The sequence below is a fragment of the Dermacentor andersoni genome, chromosome 3 (assembly GCF_023375885.2).
Source record: "Dermacentor andersoni chromosome 3, qqDerAnde1_hic_scaffold, whole genome shotgun sequence".
Classification (NCBI taxonomy): domain Eukaryota; kingdom Metazoa; phylum Arthropoda; class Arachnida; order Ixodida; family Ixodidae; genus Dermacentor; species Dermacentor andersoni.
Window position 1 is genome coordinate 66,339,371 of NC_092816.1, and position 24,472 is coordinate 66,363,842.

General features: G+C 51.0%; 1 protein-coding gene across 1 annotated transcript in view; it reads right to left on the reverse strand.

The window, feature by feature from the left end:
- Window positions 1–1,584: 1,584 nt before the first annotated feature.
- Window positions 1,585–24,472, reverse strand: part of LOC126543573 (uncharacterized) — a 92,069-nt gene continuing 69,181 nt past the window's right edge. Inside the window, exons 4-6 of the mRNA XM_055062409.2 lie at window positions 12,175–12,351; window positions 10,080–10,271; window positions 1,585–8,153 (exon numbers count right to left, since the gene is read on the reverse strand). Of these exons, the coding sequence (XP_054918384.2) occupies window positions 3,115–8,153; window positions 10,080–10,271; window positions 12,175–12,351 (5,408 nt within the window). The 3' untranslated portion in view covers window positions 1,585–3,114. The remainder of the gene's footprint in view (window positions 8,154–10,079; window positions 10,272–12,174; window positions 12,352–24,472) is intronic.

Sequence of the window (24,472 nt, forward strand, 5' to 3'; positions counted from 1 at the left end):
TCACTGCAGCGCACAATCGATAATTTCCTGTACGCTCATAGAACATCGCCGCATACATTCACCGGCCAAACACCAGCTGAGTTCTTTTTGAGGAGGAAGTCGTGCACAAGGTTGTCGTTATTGAAACTGAATCTGCATGATGTAATAAGTGGCAGATCGAAGAGAATTGTACAGTGCAAACAAGCGGAGGAGTTCACCTAGAGTATATTTTTTGGAGGGGGGGGGGGTAGTGTGTTTGTGCGTTCAGTGCGGGGGGAACGGGCAAAGTGGCGACCAGGCAAGGTCGTGAATGTGAAATCGGCAATGACACAACCTTGTGGTGGTGAATGGACAGACGGCGTTTGTACATGCTGGCCATTTGGGACATTCTTGTGTAGAGCCTGCTGTTGTCGTGAAAGAAAATTATCTACAGCCGGCGACAGAAGGTTACGGGCCACAGGATCTCCGAAAACGAATTCCCGAGCAGCCTGTAGCACTAGCCAGTAAAACTGTATACGACAATGTTGTTAGCATATTCTAGTAGACGCGCCAAATGCAAATACCTGACTGCGTTGTGAGGTTACGGACATATTCAGCTCTTTTTCAGATTTCATGGTCTGTAGTATTTTGTCGCCGGATATATCTTTACCGCTTGCAAGTGACCTGTTAGAAAGTGAGATTTTCCTTGCAAGCGCCTCAACACGGCCACTGTTGGATCGGAGTGACGGTTGTCCACTCGCACCTGAAGACCAAAGTTCATCAACGTCGGAGCAGAGCGATGCTGGTTCACCCGTGCTACCCAGGCGCAGTACTCGTCATAAGCGGAAGCCAGATCGTTTGAGAGGTTCTTATCGTGTCGGAGGGGAAGTGTTGTATCGGTGCAACGCTTATCAAGAGTTGTTACTTTGTTACTGTGCACCGCGCATCTGATGTTCGCGGCCACTGTTCACGTGCGATACTGTATCGCTAGCCAATGGCTTACCTCGATTGCACCCAGGCTCCCTTTATAAGGCGAAGCCACTGAAACGTTTCTGTAAGATTCGTGTTGCTGTCCAAATAAATACTTGACCTCACGGTGTCTCTGTCAACAAGGTCAATATGTCATGTTCCAAATAAACCATTTACTTACGTTGCGTGCGCCGGGCGTCGCTCTCCTGCTCCGTGAGCGCTTTTCGCGCATGGCAGTTTGGAGTTTTCTTAAAGAGGTCACCTACTCAGTGTTCCACAATTGATTACAGTGGATGTATGGCTTTAAAACCCGTATATTGTTCTTTAGGTGTAGAGGACTACGTTCTTCTAATAAAGCCAAACGACCGCTACATCTGTACTTCCTTCATTACTAGTCAGGTGTTCCCACTAAGCGTTCGTTTTACGCAACGTATGTTTCTGTAGTAAGCTTTCATTGTCTTTTCATTTTTTTTTGGTAGCACCTTTTATGTAACGCATGTTTATGCGATTTTGCGGGGCCTGTTTATCTGTTAAACAAGCTAAAACATATTTCAGAGATGGGTTGCCTGTCTTTCGTAACATTTGCTGCTGAGGTTTCGTTTGGAGAGCATGCAGTTAGGACAAAGGCGAAAATCTTCGCTTCTTCACGGCTATGAGCCCGTATTACTTGCGTTTCATTGTTCTATATTGCTGTCGTAATCTTATGACGCAACACGATTGTTCGGCAATCGTGTCTTGCATCACAGATCAACCACCAAGAAAAAGTGAACACAAGACACAGGTGCTATCCTTTTTTTTAACAAAACCGTTCAGAAAGGTGTTTATTGGCAACAGCACACCAATAATACATAACCAGCCTCGCTGAACAGTGGATGATTGAACCATGTAAAACAATAATAATAATAATAAAAAGAAAAAAATAATAATAACAGATGAAAAGTGTAGACACAGGATGCCTCCAGACCCACCGACTGTGCCCCGAAGCGAGTCACCGCAGAAAGACGTCGTGCCGCCTCCCGTCGCATTGAGCTAAGCCCCGCGCTGGTCTATCTCGTCAATTGCACTTGGCGTTAAGGCATGTTTCACTCGGTTCATTCACTCTCACGTAGTACATTGGCCTCCTGCTTCTCTTAAGTAGGATACGCCGATGCAGTAGTTCATCCGTTGGGAAGAACTGAGCAATATACCTGCAGTAAAGCTCGCCGACTCCAACACGGCTGCGTACCACATAACTTCATCCATTCCACAATGCCAGATTCGTCAGCTTGCAGCTAGACTTAATTTTTGTTTCTCCCGATTATCGGCTCCGGAGCGCCGCCTTGTCAGTATAACGGCGCAAGCAATGTACGTTTAGTATACACGGGCTACGCCGTTGCTCAGCGCTCGGTACATAGCCATCATTAATTTAGTGGAGTTCAACGTCGGGATCATGCGTGCAAGATCATCGCTAAAGTAACTGCTTACTCGCAGAGAATTTCTTTTTTCATTATTTTTGTAGCATGCACTTCAATTGTTCGTGAGTGTGTAAAAAAAAACTTACGTTTTACACTCCCACAATTTTTTCCTTACTGCTGGCGTGTCATCTTTCTGCGATGCAGAATTGTAGCTGCCACCACGCCAAGACGCACATGTGGCGCCTCGGCTTGTTCCCCCAGCTTGTGACCCGCACCCCGAGCGAGTATGTACATTGGATGGACGACACTCAGGGCGCCGATGATGTGTGCATCACAGTCCCTGGATGTGCGAGGCATTGCCGTGAGTTTCCAGATATTCCTCGTTGTAAAACTCCGTAACCAAATGTGGGCCTTCGACTACAGAAGTACTTCTAAAGAGAACGAACGCTCTCACGATGCCTGCTTTAGGACTGCGGACAAACCGCACGCTGTTTAAGACTCGGAAATGTTCCGCGCGTAGTACTCCACTCGATGACACTTAACATTCCCAGGGACATTTTCCCTAAATAATGGGGATCACAGCGGGGTGAAGTTATTGCTAAGTATGAAGCTCCAATTGATTGCTCAGCGCACAGTTTACGGTTCAAATTTAATCATCCTTCCCTTACATTATCAATACATTTTCTTCTCCATCTGACAGCAGCGTCAGTTATCACGCGCCTAAGGCCCACACCACCGGGAGATTCACAACGGAGAGCATCGGACAATTCGGGGCATACCTCTACTAGTCGCCTCAGTGAGCCCGCCGCCCAGAGCGCCTTCGGTCCCTGTGGGGCTCGGCACCGTCAAGGTGCAAGTCAGGAATGCCAGCCTTCACTAACTGGACGATTGGGTCCTGCGTCCTCGATGCGGTGGCGTCTTCGGATTTGACACCGGCGCCGTCGCCGCAAGGTTCGCCCTTGTGTCCGTTGGAGCTGCCACTCGCATCAGCTCCCGCGGCGGCTGAAGGCGCCGCTTCTGTTGTGGCGTCATCGCGGTGGTCGTCGCCGCCGGCAGGAGCAGGCGCCTGTGTCGTCGTGTAACGAGTTGGGAATTCGGTGGCCTTGGGAGCGTCGGTAACCTCGTTAGTCTGCGTATCCTCATCGCCACCTGCGCCGTGGACTCCGTCTCCAGAACCGGAAGCCTCATCACCACCGTGCCCAGCTCCGTTGGCGTCACCGGGCGCGGGCGTCGTGGCCTCTGGCAGGTTGTCACCAGAGTTCGAGGCCGGAGTGACCTGATCACCGTCGGCTGGCTTCGAGCCGCCGTCGTCTTCCGACTTTGGAGGCCTCGCGCCCAGGACATCGCTGTCGGAACCGGAAGCATCTGAGTCGACTGCCGGGCCTTCTGATGTCGGCGGCTGCTCGTGCCCCGACTCGCCTGGTGAAGCACCGTGAGCACCTTCATCGCCTCCGTGTGCCGGTGGCTCTCCACCGGACGGCTTGGAAACAATCCCGTGGTCCAGCTCGTACTGCCGCCTTGTGTCTGGGCTCAGCTGTGCCAGAAGCTGTTCAATCGTGGGAGGAACCCTTCCTCCATAATCGTGGTGTACGTGTGGTTTGTGCTCGTGGCCGTGAGCGTCGCCTCCATTGCCACCACTTGGCTTTGGCGCTGGTGCAGGTTGTGGAGCTGGTTCAGGAGCTGGTTCTGGTGTCGCGGGAGCAGCATCAGCGGGCGGTAAATCGCCAGCACCCACTCCTTCGACTGGGCCAGTGGCACCCGGAGCCGCTCCGTCATCGTGTGGCGCACCGCTGTCACCTGGAGTGGCTTCATCGTGTGGAGGTGCATCGTTCTGAGGTGGCTCAGTGGAGGCTTCTGGTTTCTCGCCTTCGTTGTCTGGTGACACTGTGTGCGCCTCCTCCGGCACGATTGGCGTCTCGGTGACTGGCGTTCTGCCGGAGTCATCGTCCACGTCGTGGTGTGGGGCTTCAGTCGTAGTTGTAGGCGTTTCCTGCGGCTGTGCGGTTGTAGCATCTGATTCTCCTTCTGTATGTTGTTCGCGTTCTACGTTTTCAGACATGGTGGTGTCCTCACTCTTTGGCGCCGCAGATGATGTGCTGTCGGCTCCACTGTCGGCTCCTAAAGCATCGGGTGTCGGTCCTTGATCTGCTGGGGTGGTTGAGTCATCGTGGCTCGCACTGTCTGAGACGTCGTTTGATTTCTCGTCCCGCTGCGGCACGCTGGATTCAGTGCTGTCCTTGGGTGGCACAGCTTCGTTTTCTTCAGTCTTGACTTCGGGAACAACTGGAGCGTCACCCTGTGGGTGCTCTTCAACGGGTGTGAAGGCAGGAGCGTCAGTGGCTGGCTCAGCTTCTTTCTTCGGAGCCTCGGTACTCTCGACCGCGCCTTCGTCACGGTGAGGCTCGTCACCGAGAGGGTGTTCTTCTGCAGCTGGAGCTGGCGTGCTTGGTTGGCTTTCTCCGGCAGCTGCCGCCTCGGTTGATGATGGCGTCACTGATTCAGCTCCCGTGGTTGCCGATCCGGCCTCTGGCACCACTAATCCTGCCGTGGTCGTTGTTTGGCTGGCTCCTTCCTCTGCTGGTTTCATGGCACTTGATTCGCTGCTGCTATCTTGTTCGGTAGCTTTTTCTTCAGTGAGGGAAGGTGAAGGGCCAGCGGCTGGCGTAGTCACTTCCGAAGACGCAGGGGGAGCTGGTGTGACATCAATAGAACCGGAACCAACTTCTCCGCCTTGAACGGAGCCTTGGCCTTCAAACGTTGCTGGGCCGGCTTCCATGCCTGAACTAGGACTAGCAGTAGTTGAAGCGTCGTCCTTTGTTGAATCAGCGCCTGCGCTGCCAGTAGAGCTGTCTGTAGAAGCAGGAGCAGCCTCACTGCTGGCATCGGAACCTGTGGACGGCGTGGGGGTGGTTTCACTGGTTTGATCAGCACCACTTGTCACCGCAGTCGGTGTCGCCGACTCATCGTGCCCAACAGCAGACAAGCTTCCCGTAGTAACATCAGGCATATTGAAAAGGTTAGAAGTAGGGTTGCTGGTTACTTCGTTTCCGGGCGCAGAATCACCAGCAGTTGCTGCCGAGACCGAATCCCCGGCTGTGTTTGACGTGGCAGAGTCACCGGTTGTAGTTGCTGGGCTAGATTCACCAGTACCCATTGCACGTGTAGTATCACCCGATGTCGCTGGGACGGAATCACCGGTTGTGGCTGTTGGCGCAGAGTCCCCGGTGCTGGTTGCGGGGATAGATTCACCGGAAGCCGGTGCATTGACCGCATCGCCCAAGGCAGGCGTAGAGGCGGCGTCACCCAAAGTAAGTGCAGGGGCAGCGTCGCCGGAAACTGGCACTGGAGCGGCGTCGGCGGAAGTGGTTGCAGTGGCAGCGTCGCCTGGAACCGTTGCCGAAGCAGCGTCACCGGAAGCCGTTGCTGGGGCAGCGTCACCCAAAGTAAGTGCAGGGGCAGCGTCGCCGGAAACTGCCACTGGAGCAGCGTCACCGGAAGCCGTTGCTGGGGCAGCGTCGCCTGGAACCGTTGCCGAAGCAGCGTCACCGGAAGCCGTTGCTGGGGCAGCGTCACCGGAAGCAGTTGCTGGGGCAGAGTCACCTGAAGCAGTTGCTGGGGGAGCGTCACCGGAAGCAGTTGCTGGGGCAGCGTCACCGGAAGCAGTTGCTGGGGAAGCGTCACCGGAAGCAGTTGCTGGGGCAGCGTCACCGGAAGCAGTTGCTGAGGCAGCGTCACCGGAAGCCGTTGCTGAGGCAGCGTCACCGGAAGCAGTTGCTGGTGCAGCGTCACCGGAAACCGTTGCTGGGGTAGCGTCACCGGAGGCCGTTGCTGGGGCAGCGTCACCGGAAACCGTTGCTGAGGCAGTGTTAGCGGAAGCAGCTGCTGGGGCAACGTCGCCGGAAGCAGTTGCTGGGGCCGCGTTACCGGAAGCAGTTGCTGGGGCAGCGTCACCGGAAGCAGTTGCTGGGGCAGCGTCATCGGAAGCAGTTGCTGGGGCAGCGTCACCGGAAGTCGTTGCTGGGGCGGCCTCACCGGAAGTCGTTGCTGGGGCGGCATCACCGGAAGTCGTTGCTGGGGCGGCATCACCGGAAGTCGTTGCTGGGGTGGCTTCACCGGAAGTCGTTGCTGGGGCAGCATCACCGGAAGTCATTGCAGAGGCTGCATCGCCAGCAGTCGTGCCTGGTGTAGAATCGGTCGAACTCGCTGCAGACGAAGAGTCACCAGCAACCGGTGCAGGGGCAGCATCAGCTAGCATGAGTGGAGGAGTAGAATCGCTGCCTGTTGTTGCAGTGTCTCCAGCAGGGGCGTCGCTTTCGCTTTGATGTCCAGCCGTGCTACTAGCGTCAGCGCCAGAAGATAGATCAGTGGCTTCACCAGCACCGGCTTCCGCCATGTGAGTGGCAGTCGCATCTGGGACGTTTCCTGCTACCGTGCTGGTAGCGTCAGTTGAGTCCGAGTTGACAGCGGTTTCCTTTGAAGGGGAGGCAGCGTCTGGGATTTGCGTCTGCGAAGCTGTAACGCCTTCTGGTGTAGTGTGAGCAGTTCCCTCGGCCTGGCCACCTGCTGTCGCCGTTACTGCAATCCCGCTGTCGGTAGACACGCCAGAAGTGGCATCAGTGCGGTCCGATCCGCCAGAGTGGCTGTCCGGCGTAGGGCCTGTATGACTCGTGCTATCACCACCAGCCTGGACACCACCCACAACGGCAGTGTCAACGGGCGCGGCAGCGGCTGCACCGCTGTCGTGTGCTGCTGTTGCTGTTGAAGCATCGGTCACTGCGCCAGTGGTGGAAGCACCGTTTGGCAGCTCCGAAGTAGCCGGGACCGTTGGAGAGGACGCGCCGTCGTGAATTGTGGAGTCGCCACCCGCCACGATGTGTGTAGCGTCTCCGACTGAAGTACTCGTGGTTGCAGCAGTGTCAACCGCAGCACCCAGATTGGTTTGACCTGCAGGCGCAGTTCCAGAATGCTCAGCTCCCCCTACGACGGTGCCGGTAGACGTGGCGTAGGCTCCTCCTGCTACTGCTGCTCCTGGTATCCCGGTGCCCTGAGTCGCCCCCGCATCCCCAGTAACATGTAACACAGTTCCGGGGACGGTCGGATGAACAGTTCCGAGCCCGGCAGTTGTGACCACTGGGTGAACAGGAACGTTGGCGATCACAACTGGTCCCACTTCTGGGAGCACGGCTGGAACCACGGGAACTGCTGCAGCAGGCACAATAGTTGCAGGGAGAATGTGCCGCGTGACAGTGCGAGACCCTTCATCGTTGCCGCCGGCTGCAACAGTAGATTCAGTAGCATCCTTGCCCGCTGTCGACTTGAGCTTGTCGTCAACGTCCTGACTCTGCACGGCTGCATCCAGTGGCTTCACGGAGTCGGAGGCCAGCGCTCCGCCTGCAGCGCCGGTGGTGCCTTCTGTTCCTTCTGGTGGTGGAAGGTGAGTCGTATACCTTTTCACGGGGTTGGTGACGTCAGGAACAGGTTGCGGGGAAGATAAGTCATCGTACAGCGAGCTGGGGAACGCAGTCTGCTCCGGGTGGATGCGCTCAGTCGTTCTCGTAGAATCAGTGGACGTTGGGAAGGCGGTCCTTGTGATCAGCACACCATCCTTTGTGATTCCGCCGGGAGCACGGCTGGACGAGCCGACACCAGGAACTGTCGTTGGTTCGAAGCGCGTAACGCCGTGTTTCGTGCTTCCACCAGGGACGTGGGTGGACAGGCCGGCACCGGGAATCGTAGTTGGTTGGAACCGCGTGGTGAAGAACCTGCCCGTCGTGCGCGGGCTCGTGAAGGGTGACCATGGCAGCTGGACGGTTGTGGTGCTCAGTGGGTCCTCTGCGATTATTGGAGTAAAATAAGAATAAGGTGACTATTTCTGGAAGTAATTCATCTCCAAAGGTTAAGAGTGAGGGAAAATAAAACAACAATGGAGCTGTCTTAGCTGTCAGGACTGGTCTAGAAGCGTACTTATTTTTCTTTTTTCTGATACGAATACAGACGATATCACAATACAACTCGGATAGCAAAGCAATCGTGTGGAATAAGCTCGAATGTGGCATAGACTGAGAGAAATGCCGTCTCACCCACCGTGGGGGCGTAGTGGCTTTGGTGTCGCGGGATCAGCCCGAGGTTCAGGGATTAAATCCCGGCTGCGGCGACCGCATTTTGATGGGGGCGAAATGCATAAACACCCGTGTGCCACGCACAGGGTGCACGGTAAAGAACCCCAGGGGGTCAAAATTAACTCAGAGTACCCCACTGAATCATGTCGTGGTTTTGGCACGTACGTAAAACCGCAGAACTTATTTAATTTAGCTTTAGGAGCAGCTTCAGTAAAAGATGAATGAGAAAACTGCATTAAAAAAATATTGTTTATCGGAGCAGCTGGTACTACTGCGATCTGATGGTCTCTACCGGTTTTCTTAAAATGTAAAGCTCATGCGCGTAGCTCCGCTTCATCTCGACTGAACAGTCGCTCTCTTCAAGTAACTGAGAGGACAGGTGCACGATATTTGCGTCGTGTGCTCACAACACGCAGCTATAGCAAATCACCGTCCAGCTTCTTTTCACGCCAGACGCTGTAAGGGTTACAGCTACGTGCAATGAACTATGGCAACACAGTGTGTCAGCTTTACGCATGCACGGAAATTTGCTCACACTTTCAGTGTGACCCTTTCATTATCTCACGGTGTATTTCACTAGACTCTCTGTTATTACGTTCCTTTTTTTTTTCTAAACGCTTCGTGTTGCATGGGAATAGTCGTGTGCGTGTGATGCGCTTTGTACACGATCACAAGTTTCAGAGTGCGGGTTTGGAAAACAAAGATCGTTCACAGCCGATCATATGAAAGATCACATAGCTTATTCGCAGTTCTTGAGAAGCAATGCCGAATCCAGGAGTGAAAGATGCGATCATGCACGGAATACACCAAACTAATACGCGTCTTCATGCGGGCAGCATAAAAAGAAAAGAAAGAGGTCTTCCTAGTTGCTCGGTGGCATTTATTACTTTTACCCTACATTGTTGCCATATGGCTTTGCAGACGTAGCTAGATATAGCGAACATGAAGAGAAAGAGAGAGAGAACATGAGGTGAAATAGAGAGAGAGAGAGAGAGAGAGAGAGAGAGAGAGAAAACAAGGATAGGAAAGGCAGGGAGGTCAACCAGAACAGCATCCGGTTTGCTACCCTACACTGGGGGTGGGGGAAAGGGGAATAGAAAGAGGAAGAAAGGGAGAGAGTAAGCATTGAGTACGTGTGGGACGGACACCGTACACAAGGACACTTGTTAACAAGGTTAACTGTCTGCTAAGTTGCTGTGCACAGGGAAATGGCGTAAGGGCAGAAAAGAAGAGAAAAGAGGGGAAGTTAAAAAAAAGAAAGAACGCATCAGTCGCGCACTATAATTTTTCGATCAGCGAATACGACGCACTACACACAGTAATATGGAGACTTGAAGCAATCAACAGTGGTCGAACAAGGAACGTCTCGAGACGCAGCCAAAGTCTCGACAAGCGAGGCTGCGATTGGTGTCACTTGGTTATACATTGTACTGGATAAACAGGCCGGTTTCGCACGAAACAGAACAAAAAATATATTACTTAGAAACTGGAAGGAACGCACCGAAAACGCAGTTTCGACAAGGTGACAGTTTGTTGACTCGATAGAGACGAGTCCCCTCGTCGAAACGTTGTCTCCAGCCTGATTCGTGCGTTGTTCGACGAGTGTCGGTTATTGAAAGGAAATGCCCCCCTCACAAACCTGTCGGCGGGCAGTGGTCGTATCGTGGACAGCACTCGCCGTCCACGTATCGCGGCTCACAGTCGCCCCGGAACTGGCAAGCGACCAGGGAGCAGCTGATGGAGCTGCCCTGGCAATAGCAGACGTAGCACGGGCTCTGCGGGCTGGGGACCACTTCACCGTCCTTGTAGAACTTGCCGTCTTGCTGGCAGCCTGCACGAGACCAGGGGACGCAAGTGAGCTTGGGGTTCAAGATGGATTCACCGATTCGGTTTCACGCTCCAAAACAGCACCTGGGCTGTGACAGACGCTGCGAAGTTGAGAGCCGAGGATCAATTCCAATCGCCGGGCGTTCTTAAACCCTGTATAATTTCCAAACAGATGTTCCACGTCAAGGAAAATTAGAACAACTTGTTCACCTTCGTCCCTTGTCGTGGAGGGTACATTCGTGCCAAACGAGCAATCTAACGTCATTTGAGTTTTAACCTGATTAGCATCGTAACAATTTCTTGAGTGATTGGTCGGCTGAACTATGCATAACTGAAAGCTCGCTTCGGTGCCTCAGAAACGCCAATCTGGGCTATGCGCTAAGCTTTTTTAGGGATCAAACTCGTTGCAGCATAAATGACCGGCTGGGCATTACAGGGATAATGAGCATATAAACTTAGCCGAACGAGTATTTTCGCATAACACGTCACGTTTCAAGGGGTGCTAGTAAAGAAGTAAGTGCGGAAATGCGATCCGGATCAAGAACAATACTTCCGTGCGAATCAGTTGTTTCGTGACTTGAAAACATGGTTATGGACGAGGACCTGATAGAATTGCAATATTCAGTTTGGAGTTCGCGCATGTAAAGATACTTCAGTGGTTGTATGTAGGTCTTGTTTATCGCATGATTATAACCTCACTCAGGCTAGTTGGCATAGCTTTAAGACTTACCACTACCATTCCTACTTGGAGAAACTGTGTAACTGGGGGTTTCTCTGAAGACCATTTAGATTGTTCACTGGTTCATGATGACGCCGAAGTCCACAAGAACGAAAGCACAGTGGCTGTAGGAAAGTATTGCTATACAATGATCCGCTGTTGTAGCATATTGATTGTACGGCAAAACTGCAAGAGAAACGAAGGAAACCAACAAAAGAAGGAAAATAATCTTATAAAAGTACACCGAAATACTCGTGCATTGCCCATCGCGCCTGCTACAAAAATAAATAAATAAATAAATAAATAGATAAATAAATAAATAAATGGCCCTATGTGCCAAAATAAGATGATAGTTGACACTGAAGAGCTACTTTCTTGAAAGTATATTCATCTTCTGGTCTACTAGGCTCATTAAAGCGTTTAAAATGCCTTATACAACACGCCTAGTTTCATAGTCGGATTGCAATAGACTAAGCGCGTACCACTGTTTATATAACTTGTCAACGGAGATGAATGCTTTAAAATAGCAATAATTTTTTTTTTAATTTCGAGCTGATAGTGTCAGCTTATCACTTGCGTGGCTACAGCGCAAAACGCGCGAACTCCTGCAGCGTTGCGTTATGCAAGCGGCAGATTTTGTAAAAGCATCCGGAGCTGCACACGTTTACAGACAGCCGAATGCATCCCAACGTTATCGAGCGGGCGCCGTGTTCTGCGAATCCATTAAGTGACTGTCAGTAATTGTACAAAATAGAGGAGCGAAAGCGCCGTAGACAAAGAAAAACTGCGAAATGTATTGAACGCCTAGTTCCCGCAAATCATGGGCGTGCATTAGGCGTGTTCAGTATGTCCGAAGTCGAACGCTCTTTCGCTCCCCTGACAATACAGAACGACCATACACGCACAAATAAAAGAGGAAAATAGATTTCGCCAGCAGTAATTTCCCTGAAGAACGCACCGCAAGTAAAAAAAGCGAGAGGGGAAAGAAAAAAAAAAAAAGAAAGAAGTGCATGCAGACGCGTTCGACGCCGCTGACATCATACGCGAGCAAAAACAATGTCTGCTGGAGAACATACATGCCCGATTTTTTTTTTTTTTTCGTGAAACCGCCTTTTTTTTTTATTGACGTCGTTTCAGAGAAACGCTGCGCGAGTGCGTGTTTGCGAAAAGCAAACGGCAGCTGACTCACCGCAGTGGTACTCCGGGCAGCACTGACCCTCTCGGCGGACCGCCTTGCAGTTGGGCCTCACCTCGCACTCGCGCAGCGTGCAGGCGAAGCCAGGTGGACGGCACTTGCACGTTTCGCACGGGTCCTCCGTGGGGATGGGGTCGCCGCTCCGGTAGAGCACGCCATCGACGTTGCACACTGGTCGATTGAAGAAGCGCGCGCAGGTTTGCAGGTGGAGAGGAACGGGTGGTGAGAAAGGGTGGAGAGACGGAGAGAAAAGGAAAAAAAAGTGTAATTAGCATCGCTTGACAGAGAAGTGTATGATGCCGTTGCCACTTGAATGCGACGAAAAATGAATCGCGAAAGAAAGAGATCTAAACGACCTTAGCGTGAATGTACTGTTTCGTCACGCCGTAGGTAACACTAACGAAGCTGTTCTCCTACGTGAATGCACTTCGTTTGGCTTGCGTCTAATGGAAGTCCACACTTTTCCGTTTTTCCAGCTGTTGTCTTACGCTTCTAATCGATACTGATCGTCTTACGTTTTAGCGTTTCTTACCTGCGCTTCGTGCACGAATTTGCTGCATCTTCCCTACTGGCAGAAATATTGCTAACTTGTACGTTCGTCTTGTCCAGCCAATTGTGCATTCAACCTCACTGAGGGATCCGTTAGTAAAAAAAAAAAAGAAAGGCAGTAGTTAATCTGAGCACACAATAAGGTGCTCGGTTCTTCTAACAAGTATTTGTTTCCCTATAGTTATGCGGGTCACAAGAAGTTGAAAGGGTTGAAAGGGTTCGCCGATTTCATTGAAACCTTCCTCGCGCCCAGAGAACGTCTCTTCAGGACACCCAGCTCGCATTCATTCCCGTTAAAAACTTCTAAGCTTCACCAGGTGACGAAAGGTGAAAGGTACGTACTACGTACATGTTGAAACCGTACCTCAACCGACCACCGCACGCAATGCATTTCCAGCGCATTTTAGGCGCGTTAGTTCTGTGCCTTGCGATAGATACGCCAGCTTTATGGCTGAAGTGCGTACCACGCAGAAAGCTTCAGTGGGCACATCGAACAAATTACACCCGTAATCAGAGCGCGGGCATTGTGCGTCGTGAAATGGAGGCCCTGATGCACAGTATCGCCATACCGGAAGCGCGTCGAAAAATTTTGCGTTCCAGGTTCAGCGTTGCTGGGCTGCTCAGTATCGCTAAAGTTAAGCGACTGCATAAAGGGAGACGCTGAGCGAGACTAAAGGTAAACTAAATAGCCAAAGCTGCACAGAGCCTGGCGTGTCTTCTCGCGAGGCAAGTTGCAACAGCCGTAGTTGCAGCGTTAGCTCAGGTTCGCTGTGAGCAACCGGCAACCAGGCCGATCTCGCGCGCGGAATACGTCTTCGTTAAGGCGATAACATTGTATTATACTTCCTAAACTCTTCTCAGGGAAAGAGGGAAAGAAAGGAAAATAACTAACAAAGAAGGTCCACTACTACAGCACACGGGAAAATAATCAAGCTTGTTTGGGAAGCAACGCGCTGCACGAGAGAACGCGTGGGATTAATGGCTCTCGCTAACAAAGAATAACGACTGGGCGAATTGAGATTAAGGGAGACGGGCTCGCGCGCCGCAACGCACTGCTGTGACGTCCATCGTGCATTTCATTAATCTCCTAGTGGAATCTATAGAGAGAAGAAGAAAGAAACAGAACAGAGAGAGGTAGGGAGAAGACGTTATCGCGACTGTAGCGCGCTCTTCAACCCTTCCCGTAGAATTACGTCATAACACCAGCGAACTCGAGGAACGCGAAAAACTACTGTGCGTGCCAAATTAACAAAATCGCATCGCACAAATATAGGGGTACGGCTGACGCGTCTTCCATTACCACTCCTTTCGTCCACTTATGCGTCTATGGCATCGTTAGCTGTGTGCCTAGGGTACTTAAGTATGCACTTCACTTTAAAAAAAATAGAAAGATAGATTTTCACTTCAGTATATGCTAAACATTGATAATTTATTCTTTCTGGCTTTAATTTGTTGAGATAAGAAAAAGAAAGAAAATATATCGAGTGCCCTAAGTTCTTTCTATTTCGTAATTTCTCTCTCTCTCTTCTTTAGCTCATTCCGAAGCATAGGTAGACATAAACCGCCCCGTTATGTCGAGATCTCGCGGCTTCCTTTTTATCTTGTACAAGTACGGTTTTAAATAAAGCACGATGCCTCACGACAGCCGTTCCTACGACGCGCAGCAAACAAATCGCTAGAAATGAGGAGGCGAACCCAAACGATTTCGAGCGTAGGCGTGTTCTCAGACAAACTAGAAAGCGAACACCACATTCTTCTTACTTACGGCACACACCAGGCTGCATGCATAATATATGACACCACGCTGAAAATCTCGTTGATAGCAAGGTATAGTTATGGTTTTCGATATTCTGGCTCTGCGTGGCGACACAGATTTATTTCTTTTATGCTGTTGCTCGCGTTTTTTTGTATTTGTCATCGCTTGTGGCACGCTCCACAGGGCTTTCAATGTCTAGTGAGGCGATGACATAGCGTCTCTGCGACGCCCATTGTCGTGCAAAGTCTGAGCCGCCATTCAATTTTTCTATTGCTTCTCGTGTCGAGGATACGCACGGGTAAGAGGCAAACACGTACAAGAAAAGAAAAAAAAGAAAGAAGAGAAAAGAACAAGGTACGGAAACGTCAACCGAGTTTTATAAATAATAAATGGCTTGCATATGCTGAAAAGAGGACAGAGATATTCTGCTCACGGTTATATCTAGCTGCTTTCGCATGTCTTGGTGATCTACAGCTCGTCCAGGATGCAAAGATTGCGTCGGCTTCGCCACCAGCCGACGTTGCGTGCGGCTAAGCCTGCAGTGCCGGGAGCAAACATCCGACTATTGCGTGTTTGCGTGCGCGTAACACCTCCAAGCTTCCATGCCCACCTCTGTCTCTTCCGACTTTGTTATCCTACCAGGAGTAAGGGTCAACAAGAAACAAGAGACGTTGCGCGTTTATTCCTGGAAAACAGCGCACATAAGGTTCTTCAGAGCCGCCCTCACCGAAGTATGTACGCTCACGTTATCATTATTATTGTTACTCTATTGCTCGGTACTTGTCTTTCTTCTTTTTAGTTTCGGCGTAGCGCATTTGAGGTTACCTTCCAAGAAATTGCACAACATAGACATCAGTTATGTGCTCGCAAGCATGCAGCGTGCTCATTTCTTGAGAGGAAACCAGCGAAGATGAAACAGGCTATCTCCAGCTCGGTAGTGGTCGCGGGGCCAGCCGCACAGATTTGTTTTACGGGGCCAGGAGGCTTCTTCGTGAGTGGAAATACAACGGAAGCAAACAAGTGAAATAAAAGATGCGTCGGCGTTCAGTTGAAGATTATGATTACGGTGCAGCGAGAACAAAAAATAAAGGAGAAAGAAACAAGACTCGGTGTCAACGTTTCGTAAGGTCGCTTAATAGCAGCGTGCGTTGGTTTGCGATACTTTTGTAAGAATAATTCAGGGCTGCCCGGACTTGTCGTGCTCTCTTCCAACTACTCGTGTTGCGTCATTCTGCTGCGTTAGGTGTGTCTGTCTGTCTTTCTCTTTTTCTTTTTTTTTTTTACGTCTTGCATTTTGTGTATGGAGCAAATGATCTTAGTTGAGAGAGATGCAGCTTCGTTTCTCGCCAGTAAAGTGCATGCGCGAGCATTTTGGGTGCATTTTGAGCAACCACAAGCAGAACAGCGCACCCAATAAGACGGTGACGGAGGCAGAGACCGCCCCACGCGCAGCCCCGTGGTGTCATTTCTGCCTCTGTCATCGTTTTCTTGTGCGCGCAGCTCTTAGTTCATTCCAAGTCGTTTTCAACGAGGGACTCAACGAGCAGTTGCACCATCCGTTACGAGGGCTGTGTACTGCTGCGAAAGGACGAGCAGATTGTCGTCCAATAAAAAAAAGATGGGACGTGTCCAAGCAGCAGCCGCGCTCCGTCACGGCACATCACCGTAAGCACTGTCGTTTATAGAATAAACAAACAAATAAAAAGACGGCCTGCGGAGGGCGTTTTTGTCCTAGCTTAAGTATCGACGCAGGCCAATTTATCATGGAGGAAGGAACGAGCAGTAAGATAGCCTTCCGCACTATGACACGTACATTTGCCGTCGACTTTCCTGCTACAGCTTAGAATCGTAAGGCGTGAAATGGGAACGCTTCCTTCATTTCTGGTGGTCATTTTTTTTCTTCAAACTGCGCGCATGTTTGCCCTGCGGCACACAAACTTATGTTTAACTAAAAGCGTGAAAGCCATCTGCGTAGAACTTGCAGTAGTGGCGTACCAACCCCGCCCCATCCTGTATTCTACGAATAGAGACGTCCTCGCCGCACCCCCCCCCCCCCCCCCCCCCCGAGAAAGGTTATTGTGAAGACTTGCAAAAATAAAATGGCTACAAGTTCCACCTACTCGTATATCAACAGGTAGCTATTGGACACAAAAAAATATTGAACAGAAAATTTGAGGAAGTGTTTCAACACTAAACTCGGGAAGCCTTCATATTACTATTCGAACATGTTTTAAAAGCATTTGGTTTTTCGACTGTGTAGTATGAGTGGCTACGTTGTTGAAGCATTCCCGCAGATTGGGATATCGTAGAGGTTGATATTGATGCTGACTCCTTAAAAATATGGCACATACCCACGTGGGGGGGGGGGGGGGGGAGTAGCGGGAGGTCGGGAGGGGTTGAGCCACACAGCGATAAATTAAAGAGACTGCCAACTAACGTCAAAAGTTGCAAATAAAACAATAAAAACAAAGAGAATAGGTATGCGGCGTCAAGAAAATGTGAAAATACGCCATAATTGACGGAACATGTATCTAAAGAACGATAGTTCCTAAAGTGCTCTCTAGGGGAAAAAAAAACAAAAAAGAAAGGAAAGCCGCAGTGACTGCAAGGATGCAGCGCCCTAGTGACACCGAGATAATTCTTACAATGCCAGATGTAAGTGATCTCGTGCACTGAATGTGGAAGAAACTTCAGCTCTTGAATAATTTTGCATATGTAAACCAGGCGGGTGCAGAGGAGCTTTGATACTCAATGGTGCGCTACATAAAATAATAAACCGGTTCGTGCGGTGCGCTGATGCACAGCCTCGTCTTCGCTGCACTCTGGTGTGCTCCGTCTGTTTTCACAATCACCTGCTCGTCGCCCCTTGGGGCGCGAGCGTGTTTTTTCTTGCGCTTGGGGTTACGGGGTTAGTATAGAGAGGAATGAGTGCGGGGCTCGGAGTGCTTACCTTCGAGCATCGGAGACAGGGGTTGGAAAAGCAGGTGGGAAGGTTGAGGGGGTTTCGTGGTCTCTCCGGGAGAAGGAGTTGTTGGGGACAAAAGGAGGTGGTAGTTGAAGAGAGGATGCGTTTACTCGGTCACCAGGGGACACAGAAAAAGAACAACACAGAGAAAAACTGGTTAGGAAAGGCTGTACACAAGTGGGCGTATTGTTTTTATTGTTGTTTACCTGTATCGCTTTTGTTTTTGTTTGTCCTCTCCTTTGTTTCTTTTGCTGCTGACACGTACTGTTCGGCAACAAGCAGCCAGATTCGTTTCAATTTTGACCATCGTTACGTAGCTAGTCCTTGCTGTATGTTGTCTGGTGAGCAGCACAATATTGAGAAGTTGCATCAAGTCTTATAGCAACCACTCAGTGAGCTGAGTGCTCAACGAACAAAAAAATGTACGGTCTTTACTAGGGTAGAACATGTATTCTCTTCAGCATTTGGATGTATGAGGCCTCCAGCCCACTTTCACTACGCTATTTTACAGAGGTACTGTCTGGACAACGTGTTTTCGGTGGTAGTCGAACATACCAGAATAATCCGGGAACAGTCCAAGTCCAGAGAAATGTTGGACCTAGACAGCTCCCGGAACATTTAGCCATGTTTGAATAACATAGTAGCTTTTGTTGCGGTTCAACCGAGATTTAGGTGCTACCTAATTTGCGACCTTTTAGGTTCTATAGAAAGGACATTTTTAAATTGTAGTGAAAGGCACTTGTTTAGGTGCATGTAAAGAAAGATACGTAAAGCTGGACAAACAGGCACAGAAACTCATGCATGAGAGTTTTCGTGCAAAAGGGCAGTCAGGAAATAACAGTCCTTTTAAAATCGTTGACTCTTTTTATTGATGAAAGAGTTACACGATGTATCAAACAAAACTCAACAGTAGATTCATGTGCTAACAACACTTCGTTATTGATACAAATGTTGTGCATTTTTCTGCATGGTAAATACTCCAGTGCTGTTTTGCCTAACAACAAACAACAGTACCTGTGACGTTCGCCAGGTATGTGGTTACTGTGGGAAATGCTTTAAAAATCCGATGCTTCATCGAATCCCGTAATTGGCAGACAGTTGACTTAGTACTTAAAGATGCCGTGACTGACAATGAACACCGACATCAACCCCGTAAGCTGGCTATGTGCTCCAGAAGAAAAACAAAGCGAGACACTGTAGGGAGGAATGAGCCGAGCACATGCATCGAGCACTGCATTCGGATTGCTAAATAAAATATGCTTATCTTTCAAGCGTTCTAGCTGCCTTATCTCCCGCTTTTCAACACAAACATTGAGGGAGGAAATACCGATGCCACTTAACACATGCGTCAGCTCACAGAGCCACACAGGAGCACCGGAACATTTAAGCTTACGTCTCGCGGACCAACTATTTCCCTGTCGCCACTCATTTTGTGTCAGGACTCTTTCCGTGGTCCATCTCGTATTGCCTCCTCGTGTCCGGACTGAGTTCGGCAAGGATCTGCTCTATGGTTGGGGGCACCCGGCCTCCATAATCGTGATGATGGTGAGATCCTTCGCCGTCGGCATCGCCGTGACCTCCATCTCCGTGACCTCCATCTCCGTGACCTCCATCTCCGTGGTCGCCTCCTCCATTGGAGCCACCATCGTCGTGACCTCCGGCACCGTCCGAGCCACCGCCGTTTCCACCGTCATCGTGGCTTCCGGTGTCGCCACCGTCGCCACCGTCGCCGCCGTCGTCGTGTCCTCCGGAGCCATCAGAGCCACCGTCTCCATTGGAACCACCGTCGTCGTTACCTCCGCCTACGGATGGCTCGGTGGTCGTGGTCGTGGCTCCACCGTCGTGCTCGTCCCCACCACTGCCATCGCCATTGCCATGGTCTTCTGGGGTCGTGTCGTCGTGAGGTGACGCAGTCGTTGTGCTGTCTCCACCGCAGTCGGCGTCGCAGTCAGCCGACGGCTGAGAGGTGGTGGTCGTCATCTCTTCTCGTTCGATGTTGCCGGTCTTGTCCTCCGGGGCGTCAGTGCTGCCGCCGAAGCCTCCGGAAACGCCACTACCTCCCGACGCGTCCGGGCTTTCGTCACCGTTCCCTGCCGTTGTAGTAGCCGGCGCTTGCGTGGTTGCATCGTGGTCGCCGAAGCTGGGAGCGTCCGCCTGCGGAACGTCTTCTGGCCCGTCACTGTGTCCTGCGGTCGTAGTAGCGGGTGCCTCTGTGGATGCATCGTGGTCGCCAGAGCTGGGAGTGTCTGTCTGTGCTCCATCTGCCGATCCACCAGTGGCTCCATCAGAAGATCCGCCAGCCGCTCCATCAGAGGATCCGCCAGCCGCTCCCTCAGCCGCTCCATCAGCCGATCCACCAGTCGCTCCATCAGAAGATCCCCCAGCCGCTCCGTCAGCCGATCCGTCAGCCGACCCGCCAGCCGCTTCACCAGACGATCCACCAGCCGCTCCATCGTCTGATCCACTAGCCGCTCCGTCAGAAGATCCGCCAGCTGATCCTTCAGCGGATCCACCACTGGAAGTTGTGGTCGTCGTCGAGGGGGCCTCCGTGGCGGCTGCGTGGTCGCCGTCATCGCTGGGTTTGGGAGTAGTTTGTGGGGAGCCGAATAGGTCTACGTCTTTGCCTTGATCTGGTTTCTTCGGTATGGCCTCGTTTTCTTCGACATCGAAAAGAACACCAGTTACGATGACTGGCGGAGCGTCGCCGTGGAATAAGTACTTATCCTTGGAGTCGCCACCTTCCTCGCTGTGGCTCGCGCTCGTTGTTGGCGTCGAGGGCGTGGTCGCCCCAGCACCTGCGTCAGCAGAGCCGGTGCTGGTTTCCTGACCGTCACTCTTCGTCGTAGCGTCGCCCGCTCCCAAGGAAGCGCCGCTGTCGGTGGCAGAGTCGTCGCCGGCTCCGCCTGTAATCACACACAGATCAGGACGACAAGACGTGTCAAACGACGACAGCGCTGTTCGACAGCAGCGATGCGCAAAGCGTTTCCGGCGAAGCCTTGTGCGAGCGAGGACGCCACCGTCGAGCCAGGCCGCTGGGTTAGCTGAGCTGCAGACAAGTCCGGCAGCAACCGCAGCAGCAGCAGCAGCAGCACACGGACAAGCTAGTCAGCACAACCACACGCCTCCACCAAACGGCTCACAAAAGCGGCGTCCAAACATCTGGCGACCACAAGCAGTGATCGGAGTGTGCGTGATTAGTGCAACAGCCCAGCATGTTGGCGAACGGGCCAAAGCACAGAAGAGCGATACAGAGCTCGAAGGTACACATTGTCCACACGAGTTCATGGTAGCGGCGTCTCAGTACGAAAGGTTAGATACGACACAACGGACAGGAAAGGGAAGGAGAGCAAGAGGTTATTTGACAGGTATTTGATTCAAGAGAGAGCCAACAAAAAGCAGTAAGATTGCACACTTGAGACAAAAATTGTCAGTAAGACCACATAATTCGAACACAAGAACATATAGCAGCGCCACTGCAGATAGCACAGGGATCCATACCGTCCGTGCAAAATTTATCTGGCAAAGACTTGTACTGCAGTTACGAGAGAGTTTTTGAATAGGGGCCCCTATCTTTGCGGCTCCAAAGAGCTTTGCGCACACGGCCTTTGCGCCACGCGAGAGCAACGGGGTTTAGAATAGGGTTTAGGGCTCGCTCATTGTGTCGTGCTCTTGCAACGCTTCGACGAGCGTTAACGGAAGCTTCAACAAAAAGTAATCTGAAGCACAGCAAACTAATTGCTATCCCGATATGTGTTTCATCAACAATGACAAGTCTCGGTACTATAATGACCGTGTTTATGATGAATTATGTCATGTTAAGCTCGTCTGTCCGACCTCACAAGATGCGTTTGTGTTAGGCCTGGTGGCCGATGTAAGATATAATTATTTCCCGCCTAATTACCAATGTTTAGCTTTTTTTTTACATGAAATGAGGTAAAGCGAAAGCCTAAGACATCGTTCATTGCTTTTATTGGCTGCAGGTCAACGAGGACAGAGTTCGAATGTGGTAGAAGGCGAGAGCCGTCGCTTCGATAGATGCCGCCATGTTCGCTCACGCAAAACTGTTGCGTCGGGTTTGGGCCGGGATGCTATTCCCGTGAAATAGAACGTTAAACTCTCTTTGTGTCTCGCGCGTGCGCCGTGGCGCTGACGCTATTTCTTTTGGTATAGTATGGTATGGTAAAACTTTATTGAGGTCCTGCAGCTTTTGGGCCTCGAAACATTTGGGGCCCCATTCGAGAAGTCTCTACTCTCTAGTATTCACTCTTCGCTCACAGCTAGCGGCAAACTTTTAAACGTGTAGCACATGCATAGCTACATTTTCCCTTGGAGTCCGCTCATATTATGTGTTTCTTGTAACCAGCCAAGGCACCAAGTGCTGTGGTTGCGTTCGAAATTTCGGCTATCTTGAGGCAAACGCTGCAGATCGCGTAGCAGAACGCAACAAAACTCCATATCCATAATCGCATATTGTCTTATACGTCCATGTACAAGCCCGCACATTCCCGTATGAACTCGCATGGTCGGACATAAGTTCGGTGTAGATCACATGGATGGGTCTTTTGTAACCGGCACGCGGATTAAGCTCGCTGTCACAGTGAAGTGCTCGACGAATAGCTATAAGGCGGCGGTTCATCACTAATGCGCAACGGCGAATCGAAAAAGTTATCTCTGTTCCTCCGTTCAAACGCTCTCAGAGCCGACGCCAGGGATCAGACTGTAATCGCTCTGCGATCGCAGAGCACGCTCATTAATGTGCCCCGGTTATTGCGAGGAGGCGACGGACGCGCGAGACAATGCCGGAACCAGGCATCAAAGCACGCATCGAAGGTTTCTCGTTCGGCGACTGAGCGTCGCCGTTGCCGCCAAAGTCGTTTTGCATAAACCTACGGCGCGAAGCTATTGTCGCGTGCGGCGCGCTACGTCGGCACACTTGCTGGCGGTCCGCGCGCTCGCGCACCATCTTTCTTGCGCTTGTGGCGTTCGCCCGCCCGCGCCGCGTTTTGCATAGAATAAAGGTGCGCGGCGTGTCGACCTCGGGACGAGCGAATCCGCTAAGCAGGCCACGATCAGCGAAGACTAACTGAGCAAAAAACCTTGATCCCGATGCAACCGTCCTCTTTCATCTGATATGTATCTCTTCTTCCTCGGACAGGTATACGGCTTCGACGCGGGCTTCGCGTAGAGTGTAGAGGAACGTGCGGGGAAAAAAAATTACGGAGAACCCGTTGGAGCGGCGGGGTGTGCGCCAAGTTGTGAATGCCAATGTATCCTAGTCAGCTCCCCCCCCCCCCCCCCCCGGAGATACTGAACACGGAGAGAAATAGAAAGAAGAAGAACAGCGGGTGACGCTTTCGAAACCACGCGTCAAGGATCGCACGTGCTCGAAAGCGGGCAGCCGGCGGTAAAGGAGCCCGACGGTCCGCTCCCGTTTCTTCGCGATCCGCCGCCACCTTCTCCGACGCATGACTCACCTCAGGGTGTCATCCGGGTTCTGTTTTCCACGACTGATAACGTAACCTTAAGATTGCCGACGGATCATTATTTCGCCAAGCGTGTTGTCTCGTTACAGTTGCAATCGTTACAGCTGCTCGCGTTTCGTCGGTGTTATCATTGCTCCCCTGCGTAACTCTCCAGTTTCGTTACAGTCGTTCGTAGAATGTTTCGCAGTCGCCTTGCGAGGGACGAGATGCGGTGTCTGTTTCTGCACTGCGACGCTACTGCAACACTGTCTGGCGCTTCGACGCTTCCGAAAGTTGGTAGAGCTGTCAGTTTCAGTCTCAGTAGCCATTCAGCAATGGCGGTGGAACGGGTGCCCTGGCAGTCACATGGCCAGAAAATTTTTTTTTCGGGGGAAGGGAGGGCGGAGGTGAGAGCACAGGCTTGGTGGGTCGCACCCTGGCTCTGCAACTGGGCCCCAGAACGCGGCACGACGGCAGGTGACGTTACGCCGGGGGTGACGTAAAAAAAAAAAATAATAAGAGCACGTCTATGCGAACGCGTACACCCGTGATCGAAAGTATGTGGGCCAGGGTTTCTGCAAGATGATTGTAACAACGCGGACAAGACGACGACGGAGTGAAAGGACACAGGGCCTTTCACTCCGTCGTCGTCTTGTTCGCGCTGTTACCATTACGAATGTTTACCAACTCGCCCAACTTTCCACTTTAATTTCTGCAAGAAAACTAACGGTCTCAATGTTTTGGCGCATAAGCTGAAACTAAAGACTGCAGTTCAGACTTGGCATTGCAAACATCGCATTGCATTCGTCAGGTTCAGACTGTAAACCTGAGTTGCGGAAAAATTATGTTTCTTTTTTTTTTTTGCGGAACCAATGCGGTCCTCACAATTTACGTAACGGTTGCCCATAGGTGTCATATATAAGTGGACCCTAAATGGCCCACTTATATGTGCTTGTTCGCACGTAACAAGGAAATGCTAATTTCTGCCTTTAAGAATTAATTGGCTGGTATACCCTTGATTTCACTTGCACTTTTTTTCGTGTATATGTGCACGTGTAAGAACCTTGGGCCGTAAGAAATTGTCCAAAGACCCCCCCTTGGGCGTCGCACCTCAGTGTTGCTTTATGGGAGGCCAAACTAAGTAAATTTAATTAAATTCTGTCGTCTTACGAGCCAAACCCAGAGCTGTTTATGAGGCACGCGGCTGTGGGGGGACTCCGAATTAATTTTGACCACTTAGGTTTCTTTGACGTGGACTTAAGAGGAAGCTTTAACTCGGGTGCTCCTATCTAAATACATGTAAAAGGAGAATCTGTTTTCCTCGGCGACCACTGCACCAAATTTGACGAGGTTTGTTGCATTTAAAAGAAAAACTTAAAATATAGTGTCTGTTGGTCTCGAATGTTTTATTTAAACCGTCCATTTTTTAAATAAAATATTGGCAAAATTCTAAAATTTTGAGAAAACGTGACTATCATGTTTACAACTCTGTAACTCTGCAATGAAAAACGATATCACAATTCTGTGGACTGCATCTAATAGTACATCTAAAGCGGACAA